The sequence below is a fragment of the Rhinoraja longicauda genome, chromosome 1 (assembly GCF_053455715.1).
Source record: "Rhinoraja longicauda isolate Sanriku21f chromosome 1, sRhiLon1.1, whole genome shotgun sequence".
In the NCBI taxonomy this organism is placed as follows: domain Eukaryota; kingdom Metazoa; phylum Chordata; class Chondrichthyes; order Rajiformes; family Arhynchobatidae; genus Rhinoraja; species Rhinoraja longicauda.
The window spans coordinates 76449925-76472411 of record NC_135953.1 but is presented as its reverse complement, the minus strand read 5'-3'; the positions used below and the strand labels follow the sequence as shown (position 1 = coordinate 76472411).

The 22487-nt window shown below is 40.8% G+C and overlaps 1 protein-coding gene across 2 annotated transcripts in view; it reads left to right on the top strand.

The window, feature by feature from the left end:
* Positions 1-21788, top strand: part of pi4k2b (phosphatidylinositol 4-kinase type 2 beta) — a 41551-nt gene extending 19763 nt beyond the window's left edge. Inside the window, exons 2-9 of one of the 2 annotated variants that reach the window (XM_078400508.1) lie at positions 1473-1673; positions 4250-4381; positions 5659-5812; positions 10775-10842; positions 14681-14780; positions 17569-17702; positions 19739-19798; positions 21114-21788. In XM_078400508.1, coding sequence (XP_078256634.1) covers positions 1473-1673; positions 4250-4381; positions 5659-5812; positions 10775-10842; positions 14681-14780; positions 17569-17702; positions 19739-19798; positions 21114-21287 — 1023 coding nt within the window. In that variant the 3' untranslated portion in view covers positions 21288-21788. Of the gene's footprint in view, positions 1-1472; positions 1674-4249; positions 4382-5658; positions 5813-10774; positions 10843-14680; positions 14781-17568; positions 17703-19738; positions 19808-21113 lie in introns of both variants that reach the window. The other variant, XM_078400499.1, reaches the window with a different exon arrangement.
* The last annotated feature ends 699 nt before the right edge of the window (positions 21789-22487 follow it).

Below are 22487 nucleotides of genomic sequence, written 5' to 3'. Positions count from 1 at the left end.
AAGCCTAAGGTTTGGCTGATGTCTCTAACAGTTTTATTCTTGTTTCTCAGTCTCATAATGGCTTCTTTGACTTTCATTGGCACAGCATTGGTCCTCGTGTTGATAAACAGCAATAAAAGTTTCCAAAGGTGATGCGAAGACTGGAGGAAAGACTAGGTGCTGAGAGCTCTCTTATACCTGCATTTAGGAGCCAATTAAACACATCTGAGCAATTACACACGCCTGTGAAGCCATGTGTCCCAAACATCATGGTGCCCTGAAATGGGGGGGACTATATATAAACACGGCTGTAATTTCTACACAGTGACACCAAAATGTATACAAATACCCTTTAATAAAATCTGACAATGTGCACTTTAACCAGATGTGATTTTTGAATTTCTATTACAAATCTCAAATTGTCGAGTACAGAGGCAAATAAATAAATGATGGGTCTTTTTCCCAAACATTATGGAGGGCACTGTACAAACTTATACAGGCAGCACCTGTAGTCAGGATAGCATCTCAGTCTCTGGCACTATAGGCAGCAACTCTCATGCTACACCACTCTGCCATCCTTATTTTACAGTGTGGAACTGGCATATTTTTCCTGAATGGTGCAACTGCCCCATGAAATTTGTTAATCTGCAGATTGCTCTCTATAGGATATGTGACCCATTTAAAAATAAAATACGATGAAATGCCTCCTCATCCAATAAAACTGAAGAACACTAGATTAAAACGTGAAATTATGTAGAATGCATGGAGACAAGGGCAAAATAAATTTAAATGTTTCCTATAATTAGAAATCTGAAGGAATAGGACTTTGCTTATCAAAGGTGACATTTTGATGCCAGGGATACTGTTTAGCATTAAGTAAGACTGCTGGTTGTTAAGTTCAATTAAGCTGAAATGAGCAAGCATGAACTTTCTGATTTTAGAAGCTATCTTTTAGACTTGACATACTACCTCAATGGTGCTTTGTCACATATGTAACTGCACAGTGAAATTCTTTTTGCATATATTACACATACTGGTGCCACCATTTTTGGCGATATTATTGAAAGTCCGGTCGTCCCATGCGCTCGATGTACTGGTTCCCGCAAACCAACATCCCTTTCCTCTTGTCCGGTTGTCTTTGTGTCCCGGGGCTACCTCCTGCAGGAGCTGGAGACATTACCCCAGTTCAACCTCCTATTGGCCAATGCACCAATCATTTCCAGCTCCCTCTGAGCCTTGGGTGGGTTCCTAGTCCTGCCAACCGAGCCTTTGCATCTATACATTCAAATGTAAATTGGTATTCTGGCATTTAGTTTTCACATTAAGCTTTCAACGTGATTTAAAAAAATATCCAGATTCTTTTTGAGGAAATCGTTTTTTGTTACTGAAGAAATTGGTATTTGTCAAGTTTAGTTTTAAATAGGTACAGAATTTTAGCTGTTGTTATTGATTTTGACATGAAAGTTTAAACATAAACATTTTTTTTTCCCCAGAGAATAATTGGAGTCTTCAAGCCAAAAACAGAAGAACCTTATGGGCAATTAAATCCCAAATGGACTAAGTTTTTCCACAAGATCTGCTGTCCATGTTGTTTTGGCCGTGGTTGTCTTATACCTAATCAAGGTTACTTATCAGAAGCCGGTGCTTACCTGGTAGATGAAAAATTAGGGCTGGGAGTAGTACCAAAAACTAAGGTATGTTACTGCACTCTTTATCTTGGAGGCGATTGAAATGTGTGTCTAAATGTACCATCATTCCGCAGCAGAACTCTTTAATGATTCAGTTGATTTTCTATGGGGATATACCTTTTTATAAGACCACTTTTTGTTATCTTTTGTGTCAGTCGTTTGTTATAAGCATAACATCTGTTACATTTCTGAGAAAGCACTATAAAACTCTGATTTTTGTAGTGTATGAGATCCTACCTCTTGCATGGCTGCCCCCTTGAGGATTTTGTTGCTCATCTTAATGCTATGATTGCAGAAATTGTGTCCATTTAGCGCATTTTTGGTTGTAAGGTAGATAATTAAACTACATGGGTATTATTGTTTTTTCCCCAAGTAATTTGATTTTTTAATAAAAGAGTTTAGAAGAAATCAATGGCAAAGTGTGTGAAGTGGAATCTAATCCATATTACTTTGGGGGACAGGGCAGGGGGACAGAGTGAAAAAGAGGAAGAGAAAGACTATCTTTGGTGTTGAAAGTATGCACTTGTTTTGTTGTTTTAGAACAATATTGCCCTCTTGCAGATTGGCATAAGTAAAATGAAACTGTGTTTTTCCATTAATAATGCTAATGTTTTGTTATTCAAATTCAATTACAATTAGATTTCACTTATCAGATACATTTCAGTATTTAGAATAAAATCTAGAAGAATCTAGTAAAATTAGGAATAGGGATTGGAATAATTTATTGTCTAGGCACAGTGAAATTCTTTGCTTGCATACAATGTATACAAATAGCGGCCACATATGGTGCTGATAAAGTTACAAAGCATGCCGACTCCCCCTTTTGTTCTCCCCCCCGGGAGGCATGGAGACCGCAGCACCTCGATAAAGGCCTCCGGTCGTGTTCCCAGTCCACATGTGCCCACGGCCTGTTGGAAAGTATTAGAATAAAATCAGTGTTCTGAATCAAACAAATTGCAAATCTATGCTCCTGATTAAGTAGACAACTAGATAACTTGTGACATTTTAATATAATTTGGCTGTGCATTTAAAATTAAAATAAATCAGCATCAGTATTTATCACCTATTTAAAATTTTGTTCGTGCTACCATAATTTTTTTATCAAGCTTACCAAATTTTAGTGAGGCCACAAAATAAGTGAAGTACCCTCAACTTGTTAAATAATGTGACGATCTCCTTTATCTGTAAACACATTTTTTTTAATCAGTAATGTTGTTATTGCATTTCATACTGGCCATTATTAAAAAATCAAATCTTTATCACCTTTATACTTCTAAGCCATTAACATCTTAATAATTTTTAGAATCAAGAATTATCCCAGTTCAGCCTAAAAACTGTTTCGAAACATTTATTTCCTAAGTTTTATGTCCCTATTAATGCATTATTTTAAAATTGTATTCTTTAGGTTAAATTATCTTCCTTATGACCCCACCAATTTTCACAGTATTGGCCACATTGTGTCAGCTGCAAATAGCATATAATGAGTCCTGAAAATGCAGTTGTTATAATCTAAACAGAACGTCACTGTCCTTCCCCTTGGTCTAACATTAAATACCACAGCCATTTTAATATATTCACTCTCTTATATAGAGCAATGGTTTTGAATTCTATCAAATGAATCCACATACTGGTTAGAAAGCCACCTTGTTCACTGCTTCAATCTGAATTTTGTCAAGAAACAGAATTGTTATCAAAGCCATAGGTTTTGGCTCCACGAGAAAATATTCCCTATTGGTCCCTTTCTCTAACTATCGTTTTTTTTTCCCCACAATTTTAATTTGTGGTCCAACAGAATTTGGGATTCTCTTTAATGGTGGATGATTATCTTTCTCCTTTCACCTTGCCCTTTAAACCTTTACTAGACATTATTTAACTTGATTATCACCCTTGTATTTGTCAAAAGCTACTTTTGTCTTTCATTTTACCACATATATTTGCAGTTGTTAAGTGACTTCCAGGTGCCTTTCCTTTCCCCTTCAAATGAATTTCTATATATCTGGTTATTGCTTGAATGTTATATGTTACCCCACACTTTCTAACTATTCATCTTTCAAACATTTCTAATTTAAGTTACAGCTGCTTGTTTCCATCATCCTTTCTGACATATGTAATGTATTGAATTCATAGTTTACAAGTATCTCTGTGATCTTTCTCTATATTGCAACTTATTTCTGCTCACCATTCTCCCCACCCCATAGATACATTCTTAGACCTGCCTCTGATTGCCTCTATTGCCTTTTGTCTCCCTCCTTCAATCCATGATTAGGAAACACTTTCTGAACACCTCCATTTTAGTTTAAAAGCTCATTTTTAAATTGACTTTTTGATTTGTTCATCCCCAGCCTAAACTTCCTTTATTCCATTCTCATTTTATTATTATTCCAGAAAGTGTGTGTAAGTTCACTTGGTGCCACCAGATGGCTACCTTGTAAAAGAAATTAGTACAGTCTGCTGAAATGAGAATCCTTCCATCTCGAGTGCTTTTTCATGATGAGAATTTGGGACCATTTTCCCTGCTGCTTCATTTTCCAAGTAAAACTGAATGAGTCTAATTTTAAACATGCTTTTAATTTTTTATGTAGGTAGTTTGGCTTGCAAGTGAAACATTCAACTACAATGCAATAGATAGAGCAAAATCCAGAGGAAAGAAATATGCTTTGGAGAAAGTGCCAAAAGTTGGTCGCAGATTTCATAGAATTGGGCTGCCTCCAAAGGTATGGATTTAAAAAAATCTTCTGTAGGTAATGTTTTGAATTTTATTTTTGTTATTTTATATTTTCCTGAGTAAACAAACAGAATAAATTACCCTTTAAAAGCAATTCTATCTTCAGATGTATGTAGATTTTTATTATAACAAATTTAGAAGCAACAATATACCTTTTGTCAAAGATTGAGTTATTACTGCTTTTACCTTTTCGTTCGGCTCCACTGATTCATTTTTGAACCTTTAAGATTATAGGAACAGAATGTTCGCTGGTGCATGTCATGTGTCCAAGCTTTGACAGGGCATTGACAAACAATAATGAGATCACAGGCACATAGTATAGATATACTTAATTTGACAGAAATACGGACAAAAAAAGAGCCAGCGTGCAAGGTGATAGTCTATATTAATAAACTAACATTTTGCTTTCATAGGTTATTTGAGACTTTGCAACTTGACCTAATTATTCTTTAACTGCCAATGTTCAATCGGATTTGACTTTCACAGTTGTTTCAAATGATTTAAGTGTTCTACTGCTGGTTAATTTATATGGTTCATTAACTTGGGACTGAACCTCCTCAGGAATTTGTTCCTGATGCTTATTAATCTTTGCATAGGAGTAAAGAGGTTCTTCTGCAGTTGTTTTGGGCTGTGGTAAGACCACATCTGGAATATTGTGTTCAGTTTTGATCTCCTAATTTGAGGAAGGATATCCTTGTAATTGAGGCATTGCAGCGTAGGTTCACGAGATTGATCCCTGGGATGGTGGGACTGTCATATGAGGAAAGATTGAAAAGACTAGGCTTGTATTCACTGGAGTTTAGAAGGATGAGAGGGGATCTTATAGAAACATATAACATTATAAAAGGACTGGACAAGCTAGATGCAGGAAAAATGTTCCCAATGTTGGGGGAGTCCAGAACCAGGGGCCACAGTCTTAGAATAAAACTGAGGTGAGAAGAAACTTTTTCACCCAGAGAGGTTGTGAATTTGAGGAATTTACAGAGGACAGTGGAGGCCAAATCACTGGATGGATTTAAGAGAAAGGTAGATAGAGCTCTAGCGGCTAGTGGAATCAAAGGATATGGGGAGGCAGGCACGAGTTACTAATTGTGGATGATCAGCCATGATCACAATGAATGACGGTGCTGGCTCGAAGGGCCGAATGGCCTCCTGCACCTATTTTCTATGTTTCTATTGTACCAATGCTTTTATAATTGCATGAATTGCTAAAAGGACTTTCTAGCAGGCATAAGAACAAATCTTGTCAATATTCTGCTACTTTAGGTTGGCTCCTATCAACTCTTCGTAGATAGTTACAAAGAAGCTGACTACTGGCTCCGAAGATTTGAAAGTGACCCATTGCCAGAAAACACTCGCAAGCAGCTTCAGTCCCAGTTTGAAAGATTGGTGATCTTGGATTTCATCATCCGAAATACAGGTGAGCATGAACTCGTATTCAAGTTGAAATGTGAGCATTGCTGTTTTAATTATTCAAAGAAACTGATTAGCCTTTAAATATGTTTATCACATTTAAGTTCTGTTGGCCTAAAAAAAAAAGACATTTTACAGATTTTATCCTTTGAAATTTGTGTGCAACTATCTTTAAAGTGGAATGTTGCACTTAATGATTTGATCTTTTTTAGCAATCAGCCTTTCCTAAATCAAGCAGCTCAATTAATTGGCATTGGCAATGCATCAAACACACTAAGTCTGTCATCATGTATCAAGCGTGCTGTGAGTATTTAGGTGCATTTAAATACAGATGCTCCTCAATTTACGATGGGGTTATGTTCCGATAAACCCATCATAAATTGAAAATATCATAAGTCGAAAATGCATTTAATACACCTAACCTACCAAACATCATAGCCGCCTAACCTACCTAAGTACTTAATTTGACACACAACTTGCATCTAACCAATCTGGTGAAGACTCTGGTCGAAAAAAGATGCTTCTTTGTCGAGGTGTCAGGAAAGAAAAGTCACTGGTGCAGGCAGAAAAACGGCCTCCCTCAAGAAAGTTTCCTGGCACCCACCTGGTTCAGTATCTATGTTAATGACCAGCCTATCCATCCCAACACCAGGAGTTTCATTTATGCAGATGACCTGTGTATTACAACCCAAAGGAGTGACTTCCTTGAGGCAGAAGCTTCTCTGTGTGAGGCTTTAGCCAACCTGTCCTCGTACTACAAAGCACATATCACCAAGCTTAAAGGAAAAGCCAGTTCCAGAAATGCTCTTCTTAGCAAGCTGAGTACCTCAAAATGGGGAGCAAATTCTAAAACCATTCGATCAACAGCTCTGCGCAGTATAGGAGCGCTCAACTCATGCAAGGAAGATTGACCCTGTGCTAAACGTAAGCTGCCAGTGCATCAGTGGGTGCATGAAACCTACCAAGACTGACAACATCTACCTACTCTCTGGCATTGCACCTCCTGGAATCAGAAGAGCTGTAGCCAGTCAAAAAGAACATCTCAGATAATTAGAGGATGAAAGATACCCCCTACATGACCACCCTTTGCTACCTCAGTGTTTGAAATCACGCAGAAGTTTCCTCTCTTCTGTCCATACCCTGGACTGCAGTGCAGTGTCCAGAAGGCTCAAACTCTGGGAAGAGAGACTAGAGAAATCTCTGGAAGACAGTCGCATGGCAATCGATCCCTCTGAGAAACTCCCACCAGGTTCCGACCAACCGTGGATAACCTGGCGCAGTCTCAACAGACTGCGGACAGGCATGGCGAGGAGCAAATCGAACATGCTGAAGTGGGGATATTCTGAAGATGCGGCAGACTGTGAGTGTGGACGGGGCCTCCAGACTATGGAACATCTGAGCTATGACATGCTGCATGATGTAGACATTGTAGACACGATGGGATGCAAAAACACAATACACTGTATCCAAAAAACGCTGGCAGCACTGTACACTGGAGTATCGGTTGTTTATACTCGTGATCGCGTGGCTGACTGGGAGCTGCGGCTCGCTGCCGTTGTCCAGCATCACGAGAGAGTATCATACCGCATATCGCTCGCCTGGGGAAAATTCGAAGTACGGTTTTTACTGAATGTGTATCACTTGTTGCACCATCATAAAGTCAAAATATCACAAGTTGAAGCATCGTAAGTCGAGGAGCATCTGTATATGCATCTTCTGACTAAATATCCCTTTTTAACATGCCAGTTTGGTTTGAAGTAGTACTATTATTTCCAGTGCCATAAAAATTCCAGAAATCAAACTTGAAACTTTGTGAAGGTAATAATGAATACTCATTTTTTGTGTTAGTATTTTGCATGTGCACATTTTACTAAATATTATCCCTGTGACAGTATTAAAATTTAACCACTTTCTGGGGCTAGTAGGAGTGATCTGACTCTTGCCTAATGGATAACATGTGAGCACATTGAGTTTTCTGAGAGACACGAGACTGAAATGCTGGAACTTTGTAAAAAACAAGTGCTAGAGAAAGTCAAGTAACATCTGTGGAGGGAATGGACAGGTGGCATTTCAGGTTGAGATCCTTTCTTCAGTCTGGAATAGACAATAGGTACAGGAGTAGGCCATTCGGGCCTTCGAGCCAGCACCACCATTCAATGTGATCATGATTGATCATTCACAATCAGTACGCTGTTCCTGCCCTCTCCCCATATCTTCTGGCTTTGCTATCATTAAGAGCTATACCTAACTCTCTCTTGGAAGCATCCAGAGAATTGGCCTCCACTGCATTCTGAGGCAGAGAATTCCACAGATTTACAACTCTCTGAATGCAAAAGTTTTTCCTCATCTCTGTTCTAAATGGCCTACCCCTTATTCTTAAATTGTGGCCCCTGGTTCTGGATTCCCCCAACATTCGGAACATGTTTCCTGCCTCTGGCATGTCCAATCCCTTCATAATCTTATGTTTTAAATAAGATCCCCTCTCATCTTAAATTCCAGTGTATACCAGCCCAGTCACTCCAGCCTTTCAACTATGGGAGATAATACGATATTATTGTCGTTAATAAATATTATTGTCGATAATACGATATGAATGTCTATCTCTTCCCATTCTGCCACCCTTATCTTCTATTCTGGTTCATCCATCATTCCAACTCGTATGTTTCTCCTCCTCGCTCCACCATTAATTATCCGCCTGAGCAGCAGTTACAGACACGTGTCATGGGTAAGGAATGTCTAGAGCGCCTTAATTAGTCACAGAGAGGCGCCTAATGCCTATGTAGTTACAGACCGTAAACAACAATGTCTAATGTATAAAATAATATCGTAACAATGTCTAATGTATAAAATAATATCGTATTATCTCCCATACAACATACGACAGTCCCGCCATTCCGGGAATTAACCTAGTGAACCTACGCTGCACTCCCTCAATAGCAAGAATGTCCTTCCTCAATTTGGAGACCAAAACTGCACACAGTACTCCAGGTGTGGTCTCACTTGGACCCTGTACAACTACAGAAGGACCTCTTTGCTTCTATACTCAACTCTTGTCATGAAGGCCAACATGCCATTAGCGTTCTTCACTGCCTGTTGCCTAGGAGAGAGAAAATTTTATCTCCACTCTGCTTCAGTCTGAAGAGAGGTCCTGACTAGAAACGTCATTTGGCCATTCCCTCCGCAGATGCTGCCAGACCCACTGAGTTCCTCCAGCATTTTGTGTTCTGATAGTTGTTCTGGTACTTATTTACAGATTTTCACATTTATTATGTTAGACATTCAAGCCTGATAACCACTTCACAACCACCTATTTAGTTAGCACATTATTCACTATCCTAAAAGTCCCTTTTCTTCATTGACGATGCATCATGATTGGATTGCATTACTTTGTGTAGATGGCATGCAATTACTCACCTGGACTATCCAGACAGTAGCTCCCAAACCGGTTGCCTCTTACCGTAAAGGACAAGAAAAACAGGCCCCAACTTCAGGCTTTTTTCCAAGCTGCACTCCAATCTCACTTGTAAATATATTTTAGTGGTTACTTGACACTGGTTCTGAATGAGCAGCTGTCTGGGAACCGTCCTCTTCCAGAATTAGGTATGGATAATGAAGGTTAGCCTTGCCTTTGACTATTTCCTGAAAGATGAATTGGTAAAAAATTGGAAGCTTTCCTCTTTGGGATTCGGATGTTGCCCCATTAAACGGCAAATGTTATCCTTTATTGCAGGGACAATGCTATGAATGCTACTTTACTGGACATTTCATGGAGGACAGCAAAAGATTAAACTGAAATATTACCTTGGATCAAAAGGATTAACAGATAATTTAATTCAGATATTTATGGTAGGGTAGTCGGAATTCAGCTGTTGACTCTGGGAGAATCCAGGTCAAGGGAGAGATGTTTAACTGAAGAACAGGTAGAAACACTAGAAACAATCAGCAGGCAGGGAACATATGTGGAAAGAAAAACAGATAATGTTGGACCCGTTGTCCTGAAACATTAACTCTTTCCCTTTCCACTGAAGCTGCCTGACCTGCTGAGATTTTCTGACATTTTGTTTTAATTTCCTATTTTCAGCATATATAGTTTTTGTTTTGATCTCAAATTTGGAATTTTTTGGTAAACACGATACAGAGCAGCAGAATGGGGAAATAAAAATATTTGAAGATATTAAAGGATATTGATTAAATATATTTTGGATGCAAATTAACCATGAAATATTGGAGCGAAGTTAAGGGGTATCTTTTTCTACATTAAAGGAATTGTAATTAATTCTGGTGATTGGTTAAGGTATCAATCAGGCTATTGAATGGACATCTCATAAGCTGAGGGTGTAGTTCCGATCTCCCATTCTACCTCATTGGGGCCCTTGCAATCTTTTTACTATCTGCACTTTCTTTGTCACTGTTATGCTACAATGCTGTACACTATTCTGCTCTCTGGTATTTTTATCTTTGCACTTCTATTGTACTTGTTTGTATATGGCTTGATTGTATTCGTGTATAGTATGATTTGACTGGATATCATCCAAACAGAGTTGTTCACTGTTTCTTGGTACATGTGACAAAATAAACAAATACCAATATCAAGGTATGTACTGTTGATTTCTTGATGCTTATCTAGTTGTTTTAATCAGCCATGATCACATTGAATGGTGGTGCTGGCTCAAAGGGCCGAATGGTCGTCTCCTGCACCTATTGTCTATTGTCTAAATGGATTGCAAAGTTAAGAGAACCAAATTAGGGATTATCATGGCAAGAGAAATTAAAAAATAACAGCTGCACCATGACAGCTCTCAAGTCAATGTGCAACTCGCATGATTGAGACTGTTTAGCTGAATGGAACTACCCATTCTGAAAGAAACCCGAATGAATATTGGAATAGTGTTTTTTTTTGTTAATTGGTAAACAAAATATTTGGATACCAGATTAATTGACTAACTTCTTTTTTCTCCATTCTCCACAGATAGAGGCAATGATAACTGGTTAATGAAATATGAGAAACCAGAAAACAGAAGAGAGTTTTGTGATAAGGTGGGTGCTGGAAATTTTCATCGTGCAGAGATCTTTTCACCTGTAGAATCTTGTCATTTTTCCGTTGGAACAAAAAACGTCCAAGCATGTTTTTATAGCAAAATATGACCTGAAACATTTGTGTAGAAAAGTTATGAAATATTTTATTCGTCTAATAAAAAAGTTTTTCCGTTATTTCTAAGATTTTTGTGTCCAATTGATATTGTCAGTCACCTGCACTGCTTTGTCCTGGATGGTATCAGACTCTGATGTTGTTGTAGATTCAAGTATCCAGAAAGGTGGGGAGGATTCCTATGTATTCCTACCTTGTAGATTGCAGAGAGGATTTAGGGTCGGGTACTGAGTCACTCACTGCAGGATACTCATTGGCTGTAAAGGCCTTGTAGCCATGTTATTTATGTGATTGGTCAATTTGAGTTTCAGAATGATGAATGTGGAGAGGTCTGCTACGGTATTGCTTTTGAATATATATGTGGATTATTATGCAGCAAGGGAATAGACATTTCAATTCTGCATTGACCATCAAGCACGCATTTGCACGAATCCTATTATATCCCCTGGCCCTTCTGATCATCTCCTTCCAGATGCTCGCACCTATCAACATAACAGTAGCCAATTACTTACAAGGAAATCAAAAATAGAACAATTTTAATGATTGAAGTCTACGTGGACAAGGATTGTTTTCTTTGGTACGAGGATGCTCACGAGTTCACAAGTTAAAGGAGTAGAATTAGATTTGGCCCATTGAGTCTGCCATTCAATTATGGCTGTTTTAGACAATAGACAATAGGTTCAGGAGTAGGCCATTCAGCCTTTCGAGCCAGCACCGCCATTCAATGCGACCATGGCTGATCACTCTCAATCAGTACCCCGTTCCTGCCTTCTCCCCATACCTCCTCACTCCGCTATCCTTAAGAGCTCTATCCAGCTCTCTCTTGAAAGCATCCAACGAACTGGCCTCCACTGCCTTCTGAGGCAGAGAATTCCACACCTTCACCACTCTCTGACTGAAAAAGTTCTTCCTCATCTCCGTTCTAAATGGCCTACCCCTTATTCTTAAACTGTGGCCCCTTGTTCTGGACTCCCCCAACATTGGGAACATGTTTCCTGCCTCTAATGTGTCCAATCCCCTAATTATCTTATATGTTTCAATAAGATCCCCCCTCATCCTTCTAAATTCCAGTGTATACAAGCCTAATTGCTCCAGCCTTTCAACATACGACAGTCCCGCCATTCCGGGAATTAACCTAGTGAACCTACGCTGCACGCCCTCAATAGCAAGAATATCCGTCCTCAAATTTGGAGACCAAAACTGCACACAGTACTCCAGGTGCGGTCTCACCAGGGCCCGGTACAACTGTAGAAGGACCTCTTTGCTCCTATACTCAACTCCTCTTGTTATGAAGGCCAACATTCCATTGGCTTTCTTCACTGCCTGCTGTACCTGCATGCTTCCTTTCAGTGACTGATGCACTAGGACACCCAGATCTCGTTGAACATCCCCTCTTCCTAACTTGACACCATTCAGATAATAATCTGCCTTTCTATTCTTACTTCCAAAGTGAATAACCTCACACTTATCTACATTAAACTGCATCTGCCTTGTATCCGCCCACTCACACAAAATGTCCAAGTCACCCTGCAGCCTTATTGCATCTTCCTCACAATTCACACTACCCCCCAGCTTAGTATCATTTGCAAATTTGCTAATGGTACTTTTAATCCCTTCATCTAAGTCATTAATGTATATCGTAAATAGCTGGGGTCCCAGCACCGAACCTTGCGGTACCCCACTGGTCACTGCCTGCCATTCCGAAAGGGACACATTTATCCCCACTCTTTGCTTTCTGTCTGTCAACCAATTTTCTACCAAGTCAGTACCCTACCCCCAATACCATGTGCTCTAATTTTGCCCACTAATCTCCTATGTGGGACCTTGTCGAAGGCTTTCTGAAAGTCGAGGTACACCACATCCACTGACTCTCCCCTGTCAATTTTCCTAGTTACATCCTCAAAAAATTCCAGTAGATTTGTCAAGCATGATTTCCCCTTCGTAAATCCATGCTGACTCGGAATGATCCTTGATCATTCTAATCAAGAATTTGACCATCTCTGCCTTACAAATATCCACTGACTTGGCTTCCACAGATTAATTACCCTCTGACTAAGGAAGTTCCTTTTCACCTCCTTTCTGAAAGAGTGTCCTTTAATTCCAAGGCTATGACCTCTGGTCCAAGACTCTCCCATCAGTGGAAACATCCACTCTGTCTATGCCTTTCATTATTCTGTAAGTTTCCATGAGGTCCCCCCTCAACCTTCTAAACTCCAGTGAGTAGAGGCCCAGTGCTGTCAAGTGCTCATCACATGTTAACACACTCATTCCTAGAATCATTCTTGTAAACCTCTGGGCCCTCTCCAGAGCCAGCACATATTTGCTCAGATATGGGGCCCAAATTTGCTCACAGTACTCCAAATGTGGCCTGACCAGTGTCTTATAGAGCCTCAGCATTATACCTCTGTTTTTTTTATTCCAATCCTCTTGATATAACTGCTGAGGGAAAATGTATTGAGCCACATAAAATATTAGTGGCGGAGGAATGGTAAAATATAAGGATCTATTTCCTTGGAGCAGAAAGATCATTAACAAGTGGGCCTAGATGCAAGGTATAGAATAGAAAGATAAGAATGAGGCTGAGAAAGTTTTTACATGCAAAGTTTGATGGGGTCTTCACCTTGCTCCTGAGTTGAAAACCATTTATATGTTTAAAAAGACTTGGAGAGCAATCGATTTGACACAAAACCACAGGAAGAGCCCGAGTAACTGAGATGAACAGTGGAGCAGAGGGAGAGATGAACCATTGGGAGAAGGAAGGAGAGGGAAAGGGCACTATGGCGATGTTGAGGTGTGATGAGAGTGAGGATGACTAAAGATAGGGTGCCATCCATGTGGTTTGGTGAGTGAGGGCATAGAGGGGGATTAGGAGAGCAAATGGGGAAGCTGGAGGAAGACCCCGGCAGTAGGGCAGGAAATGTCAGTGGGGGACAGATTTTTCCTCTTCCATTCTATGCAACCCACTTCCTTCCACACCTCTGTTCATCAATTGTGCAAACCAGGCACATGGAGACCTTGAAGCAGATACTCGTCAGAGGAGTACAGGCAATCATCAAATCTTATTTTATGCCTTTAAAATGAAGGAACCTTGATTTTCAAATAACATTTCTTTACTCAAGGAAGGTTTTGAAGGTGTAGGAAGGAACTGCAGATGCTGGTACATACTAAAGATAAGCACAAATGGTGGAGTAACTCAATGGGTCAGGCAGCATCTATGGAGAAAAATAATCGGTGATGTTTTGGGTCAAAACCTTTCAGATGGATGGTGGAGGGGGGGGGGGGGGAAGAGGAAATTAACAAGGCGAGAAGAGGCCAGAACCAATCTGGACCTGCAACAGAAGACCTCAGGAAGGATACATTCCATAATAGCCCATTGTTGACTCGGGTAAGGTGTGATAACAAGAGGTATACAAAAATGCGACCAGTGGAACTGGTAGGGCTACTAGGACAAGGGAGGGGGGGGGGGAGTGCAGGAGTTAGTTGAAATTTGAGATATCAAGCACTCAGTTATAAACAGTGCAAGCAAAATATCAGCTGGTGTTAGTCTATGTTCTGTATCAGTTTGATACTTGATTAGAGTTTGTAGGTATTGTAGGGTCGCTTTTTTATTTGCTTTCTTCATGGGTATTATAAGTGGAATTGTCAATATTACCAATGGTTTAAAACAAACTTTATTGTTAAATATTCAGAATTTGTAGAAGTAAAATTGAAACTATCCATTTATAGGACTCTGAATGGACACATTGCAAAGAGCCGATTATTAAAATTGCAGCCATCGACAATGGATTAGCTTTTCCATTCAAGCATCCTGATGAATGGAGAGCATGTAAGTATACCTTGTATTAAAAGCTGTTTTATTCACTTGTTCTGAGTAAAATATTTCTGAGATTCTGTAATCTGTTTAACATTCTCATCTTTTGCACATGTTTTAAAATTTGATGTTCTCGTGTTTCAATATTGAGAATATTGCACGTGTTCCTCTTGGGGCCATTTTAGAATTGCGCCCCTCGTTTACATTGCCTGCCATTGTCTTAAGTATTGGTATTGGTATAGTGTAAACATTTTTAGCGTGCTCTCCAAGCAAATCATACAATGCATAAGTGCTTTAAGCTAGTGCAAGTGAGCAAAAGAATGCTGAATGTAGTATTTCAACTACAGAGTGCAGATTTTAAAATAATGCAAGGGCTGCAATGAGGTAGTTTGGGAGATAGGGGTTCATCCTTGGCATATGATGGGCGCATTCAAGAGGTAAACAGCAGCAGGAAAGAAGCTATTCTTGAATCTGGTGATGTATGCTTTCACAATTTTGTATCTTCTGCTCGACAGGAGGGGGAGAAGAGAATGGCTGGATGTTGCGTGGTCATTGGTTATGTTTGCTGTGGGCAATGGATGGGGATGGGAGGTATGAGGTCAAGAACTAGGGGACATGGACTGATGGTGACTCACAAAATAATCAAGATTTACTTTTATACATCATAGAAAACAAAAACATAGAAAATAGGTGCAGGAGGAGGCCATTTGACCCTTGGAGCCAACGCCGCCGTTCAATGTGATCATGACTGATCATCCACAATCAGTAACCTGTGCCTGCCTTCTCCCCATATCCCTTGATTCCACTGGGCCCCGGAGCTCTATCTAACTCTTTAAAATTCATCCAGTGAATTGGCCTCCACTGCCTTCTGTGGCAGAGAATTCCACAAATTCACAACTCTCTGGGTGAAAACGTTTCTTCTCACCTCAGTTTTAAATGGCCTTTCCTTTATTCACAGACTGTGTGCCCTGGTTCTGGACTCCCCAACATTGGGAACATTTTTCCTGCATCTAACTTGTGAGGATGTAACTAGTCCTTTTATAATTTTATACATCTCTATAAGATCCCCTCTCATCCTTTCAAACTCCAGCGAATACAAGCCCAGTCTTTCCAATCTATCCTCATGAGATAGTCTCGCCATCCCGGGGATTATGTGGTGACGATCTACAATACATGGCCGGTGATGGTAGAATGGGCAGATTTAGTTGTGGTGTTCAAAAGGGAAATGGATCCGTATCCAAAAGGAACGTTGTCTTCTGAATGTATAACTAAATTCCTAGCCTTATGATTACTACAGACCTCCCAACCCACCCGAATTTGGTGGAAAGTTTCCGCTTTATTTCATTTCCGCCATTCCGATTTCGCCTCACACTTTTCCGCAAAACACATGCCTCTCTCCGCCGCTTGCCAGACCTATCCCCGCCGTCCTCCTTGTAGCGTGAGGCCAGCTGTTGTTGAACGGGGAGGGGGGGTAGGGGAGGGGGCCAGAGGTGTGGGGGTCAGTGGGGAAGGGGTGGGGGGGTGAAGGTTGGGGGGGAAAGGGGGAGGGAGGGAGTAGTGGGGGTAGAGTGGGTGTAGTGGGGGTAGAGTGGGTGTAGGGGGGTGGGGGGAAGGGAGTGGGGGTAGGGGGTGGGTAGTGGGGTGGAGTAGGGGTGGGTGGGTGGGATGTGGATCGTTGTGATTTGCTGTTGACAACGACTGGAGCAAGTATGTCTTCAATTAAATTAGGTATGTGCAGTTTTAAATGAAACTCTTCATACATTTTATGACCATTGTTCTTTTATTCAATACCAAGAGAATTGGGATGTGTAAGGAAAAATCTAAAGGAAAAAACAAAATACAACATTTTTTTCTTTGTAAAAAGTATTTCTGTTCAATAACATTTCTATAAATAGCAGAATATACTCTTGATAGGCCTGACATTGTATATGTAGTCCAAGAACTACAGGCTGTTGGAAATAATAGTTGTTTTTCACACATAAATGTGGTGCAAAGCGTATGCGCATTCGGCGTGCATATGTTTTTTGCTGAAAAATTGCATTGTGCACCATATTATGAATTTTGGACATCAAAATTATGAATTTGTAAAATCAAATATTGGGAGGACTGTCACTGGATAATATAACAATTATAATGAGCTTTAAATCTGTGGGGAATTTAGTTCACAGAAACTAAAAATGCTGGAAGCACAACAGGTTGGACAGCATTTATGGAAAGCAACTGACCTTTCAGGTCATAGATCCTTCACGAGAACAGGAAAGGAGTTTTTTTGTTTTTTTTACCATTCCACCAATGCCAACTGGCCAGTTGAGTAGTTCCATCACTTTCTATTTTCTGTTCAGATTATCAGGGCCATTCTTAGTCACATATGTGATGAAAAATTGTGGAATTCATCTCTTGTAATTCTGAAAGCATTACGGGTATATTGTTTTGTACTGTATATATCAGTTATATATGCTGAAGTTTATCAAGTGAAATTTTTATATGCTATTCTGACAATCTTTGTTTAGGGTCAGAGGTCAAATATGACTGGTCACATGTGTGACCATGTGAGGTCACGTTACCAGTCGCATCTGACCTCTGACCATAAACATTGTTACCATAACATATAAAAAAATTGACAACTTTGACATTTTTAAATCATATAAACAGTACAAAACAATATGCCTGTTATGCTTTCAGAATTTCAAGAGATGTATTCCACAACTTTTCACATTTTTCATCACACGCGTGACTAAGAATGACCCATCAGCACCTGCATTTTTCCTCCAATATTCATTCTTCACCTTCCCTGTTGCAACAGATCCGTTTCATTGGGCCTGGCTTCATCAAGCTAAGATTCCTTTTTCACAGGAGACGAGAGACTTTGTACTTCCCCGAATTTCAGATATGAATTTTGTACAGGATCTCTGTGAGGATCTCTATGAACTCTTTGAGGTTTGTTTTATGCTTTCAGTATTCTTGTGTTTGAAATTAATTATTCTTAAAAGGGCAATTCCATCTGAGAAATGAGTCTTGGATCGAAGTTAAATTAAGTAATAACTACATTTTGTTCTGGGGGTATGGGGAGAAGACAGGAACGGGGTACTGATTGAGAATGATCAGCCATGATCCCATTGAATGGTGGTGCTGGCTCAAAGGGCCGAATGGCCTATTCCTGCACCTATTGTCTATTGTCTCTTTTTTCCCCATGATGTTTTCCAATTCATTTATGTCACGTTTCTTGTACTGCATTTTAAAGGAGAGTTGATCTTACCTCTCCATCATCGGAGATAGACTATCGACTGACATCTATTATACACCTACTGATTCCCACGACAATCTAGACCTTTATCACAAAATTTCATTCACCTCGACAAAATTTTATTACGTTTTTTTGAAATTTTCTTATTCTCCCGTGTGTATAACTATATATATATATATATATATTAAGTCATTCGCCCTTCATGCACCCCTCTAGTTTCATTCACCCTTGGGTGAACCATTCACCAATTTAAGAAGCACTGATCTAGACTACACTCCATTCCACCCTGCTTCCTGCAAAAACTCTATCCCCTACTCAAAATTCCTCCGTCTCCGCCGCATCTGGGCTTAAGATGAAGTATTCCATACCAGGACATTAGAGATGGTATGGAATACTTCATCTTAAGCCCAGATGCGGCGGAGACGGAGGAATTTTGAGTAGGGGATAGAGTCTTTGCAGGAAGCAGAGATGTCCTCTTTCTTTAGAGAACAGGGGTTGCCCTCTTCCATCATAAATGAGGCCCTCGTGTGTGTCTCCTCAGTACCCGCAACACTGCTCTTGCTCCCCCTCCCGCGAGTTGGAACAGGGACAGAGTGCCCTTAGTCCATGCCTTTCACACCATCAGCCATCACATACAACACATAATCCTCCAACATTTTTGCCACCTCCAATGGGATCTCACCACTAGTCACATCTTCCCATCTCCACCCCTTTCCGCCTTCTGCAGAGACTGTTCCCTCCACAACTCCCTGGTTAACTCATCCATTTTCACCCAAACACCCCTTCCCCAGGTATTTTCCTCTGCAACTGCTGGAGATGCAACACCTGTCCCTATACCATCTCCCTCGATTCTTTCCAGGGACCCCAACAGTCCTTTCAGGTTAGGCAGAGGTTCACTTGCACCTCATCCAAACTCATCTACTGTATCCGTTGTTCAAGGTGTTGACTCTTATACATCGGCGAGACCAAATGTAGACTGGCCGATCGTTAAGCTGAACACCATCGCCCATTCCACCTGGGCCTATCTGATCTCCTGATTGCCAAACAATTTAATTGCCCTTCCCATTCCCATGCTGACCTTTCTGTCCTGGGCCTCCTCCATTGTCAGAGTGAGCCCAGATGCAAATTAGAGGAATAGAACCTCCTATTTTGCTTGGGCAGCTTACACCCCAGTGGTATGATTTTGATTTCTCTCACTTCAAGCAACCGTCTCTCTGTCCCTCCCCCACCCAAGTCTTTGTACTGGCTTCAAAGTCGTCTTGTTGATTGTCATTGTCTGTAACTCATTTTCACTTGGATCGAGCTGTGATTGTGGAACAATGGCCTGTCTCCTTTATCGTCTTTACTTTTTTCCATATCTTTCATTCATTTGTTCTCTATCTCTATATCACTGTCTATCTCTTGCTTCCCCTTTCCTCCTGACTCTGTCTGAAGAAGGGTCTAGACCCAAAGCGTCACCTATTCCTTTTCTCAAGAGATGTTGTCTGAACGACTGGGTGACTCCAGCGTTTTGTGTCTCATTTTGATGCGAATTGAATGTACTTCTAAGAAATTAAATGGACTGTTTCTTGGCACATCCAAAGAATGAGGGAATTATTTTTTTAATGTACTAATGATTAAACTTTTCTATTTGTTGTATAAAGATCATGAGCTAAGTAAAAAAAAACCCTCCTGGTGGGAATGTATTTGTTTTTAATATAATTTTGCCATTAATACACTTTTTTTGCAGATTGACAAAGGATTCGACAAAGCTACTTTTGAACTACAGATGTCAGTGATGAGAGGACAGGTAATAATTGTATGTGATTCAGTCACTGAATGGTGGGGTTTGAATTCGGGATGAAATAACTTGCATTGAAATCTTGAACATTGTCTCTTTTGAACTGCTCTCTGCTAAAGTTATTTTTGTTTTATCCAAACCTTGATACAAAAATGGCTTTGACTATATCGTTATCTAGCTGGAGAATGAACTATATTATATTCTCTTAAATTTGTGGAATTGTTAACATGCTATCCTGTTCTTCACCTTCAATGCTGGACTCTCATGGATAAATGAAACCTATGATAAACTTAATTCACATCGGCACTCTGTTTGACAGACTATATTGTTAACCATAAGATTCAAGATTCAAGATTCAAGATAGCTTTATTTGTCATCCAATATTGGACGAAATTCAGTAACCCACAGTCCAACAATAAAAGCACTAAATAGGCATTAAAATTACACAACCCCAAAAACACACAAAAAAAGAAACATCCATCAAAGAAACATCCATCACAGTGAGTCTCCTCCAGTCCTCTCCTCACTGTGATGGAAGGCCACAATGTCTTTTCCCTTCTCCTGCTGTCCTCTCCCACAGTCAGGTTGTTGTGGTTGCAGGCCGCGCCGGACGGTCCGCAGCGGGCCGAGCCCAAGGCGAGTCCCAGCCGCTCCCGCAGCCTCCGAAGACGGCCGGCTCCGCTGATGATAAGTCCGATCCGGGGCGGGCAAACACGCTGCCGCTGTTGCTGCACGTCGGGGCGGTCGTGGCTCCCGACATTGAAGCCCCCGCCCAGCAGGGAAATATCCCGCGGCCTATCTTAGGCCGCGCCGGACGGTGAAATGTCCGCGACCCAAGCCCCGCGATCCGGGGCGGGCGAACCCGCTGCCGCTGCCGGAGCTCCCGATGTCGGCATCCACGCGGCCCGAGCCTAAGGCGAGTCGCAGCCGCTCCCGCAGCCTCCGAGGACGGCCGGCTCCGCTGATGGTAAGTCCGATCCGCGGGCTCTGCGAACCGGAGCACTGGAAGGCGCCAGCTCCAGGAGTTGGGCCGATGGTAGGCCGCAGCAGGAACGGAGACACGGCCCAAAAAACAAAGGTCGGGTCTCCGTTCGGAAGGGACACCTATTTACAATTTTACAGTTCCCCCCCTCCCCCCCCCCACATACACACATAGTACATAAACACAAAAACACGACATCACAACTACAATTAAGACAAAAAAACAACAAAAACACAAAGACAAATGGACCGCAGGTAAGATTGAGGTAACTCATGAAACTGATCCATATTTATAAACTGTGCAAGGAATTGTAAACTATGCACATTTTCTTTCCTGGTTTAGATTTTGAACCTTACTCAGGCACTTAAAGATGCCAAAAGTCCGATTCAGTTGGTTCAGATGCCTCGTGTGATTGTGGAACGAAGTAGTTCTGGAAGTCAAGGCAGGATCGTTCACCTGAGCAATGCCTTCACTCAGACATTTCACTGCCGGAAACCTTTTTTCTCATCTTGGTAATGAATGTATAAAAGTTACTGGCCTTTTAAATGATTTCCAGCTGCCTGTTTCGTACCACTTTAAAAATGCAATGAGGAGACAGTGAAAGGGAGAAAACTTGAATTCCATATGTCGCCTTTTAAAATGTGAAAAGGTGAAAGTTATCCACTGTAATTGCCAAAAAATAGTTGCTTTGGTGTAATTCATCAGATGTTAGATACTGAAAGTAAAGTTTACAACTTTTTCAGCGTTAAAACCTGAGCAATTTTTAGTGTCAGGGAACATGAGCTCTGTCTTAATGTATTTTTATAAGATCTGCATTAAAAAAATTCAAATGATGCTGCATTATATATATGGGCAGGGGTGTGCTCTGTAGGAAATTTCTTGAATAAATATGTCTGTTTATAAATTAAGACCAAAAGCTTTAATTTCATACGGAGGGTGAGAATGATTTTGTAACTAGCACTGATGATCACTGTATTTGTTTCATTAAAAAAAACATTAAAACAATGTTGAAACCAAGTTATACATTTGAATAGTTATTTGCTGTTTGCTACAATTGAAATTTTTGGTATTGAATAGCAGGATACTGCTATAAGAAGTTCATTGAGAAGTATTTCTCAACTGTAGGCATTTCCCGACTCAAAATTGCGTAAACAATTCACAATAGGTGATCCTGTTTCTTGAATGACCTGTGATATTGCAACGGGAGGATGACGAGCGCTTCCTGTCCGCTTCATAGCTATAAATGTTTCCAGTTTTGGCTGCTGTCGGTGTGATCCTGGGAGACAAGTGAGAACGAGGGAGGTGGTGGAGAGCAACACCCGGCTGAGTTGTTAACATCTTCAACGAAGTGCACTAATGAGCCCCTCTTCACCAACTGCCGCACTATCCAGTTGATGCGGCTATTGGTGCGTCTCATGCTGTAGCCCCTGACCAACAGTGGTTTCTTCAAACAAACTCCAGGATACACTCAGCCACAGTGGAACTCCCTCCCCTCTCACCAGCTGCCGCATCTTGTCTTGTCGGTCATCGCTTTGTCCATTCCACTGCTCCCCCTTCCACCGCTAGGTCCTCATTCTCCCGTCTCTATCTGACATCGCGGCTTCAGGGGAGATGGAGATGGACGAGGTTAAGCAGACAAAGTAACAACTAATAGGAAGAACCAGCAGCTGGTGACAGGAGAGGAAACCCCGTGGTGGCCGAGCGTGTCCTGTCAGT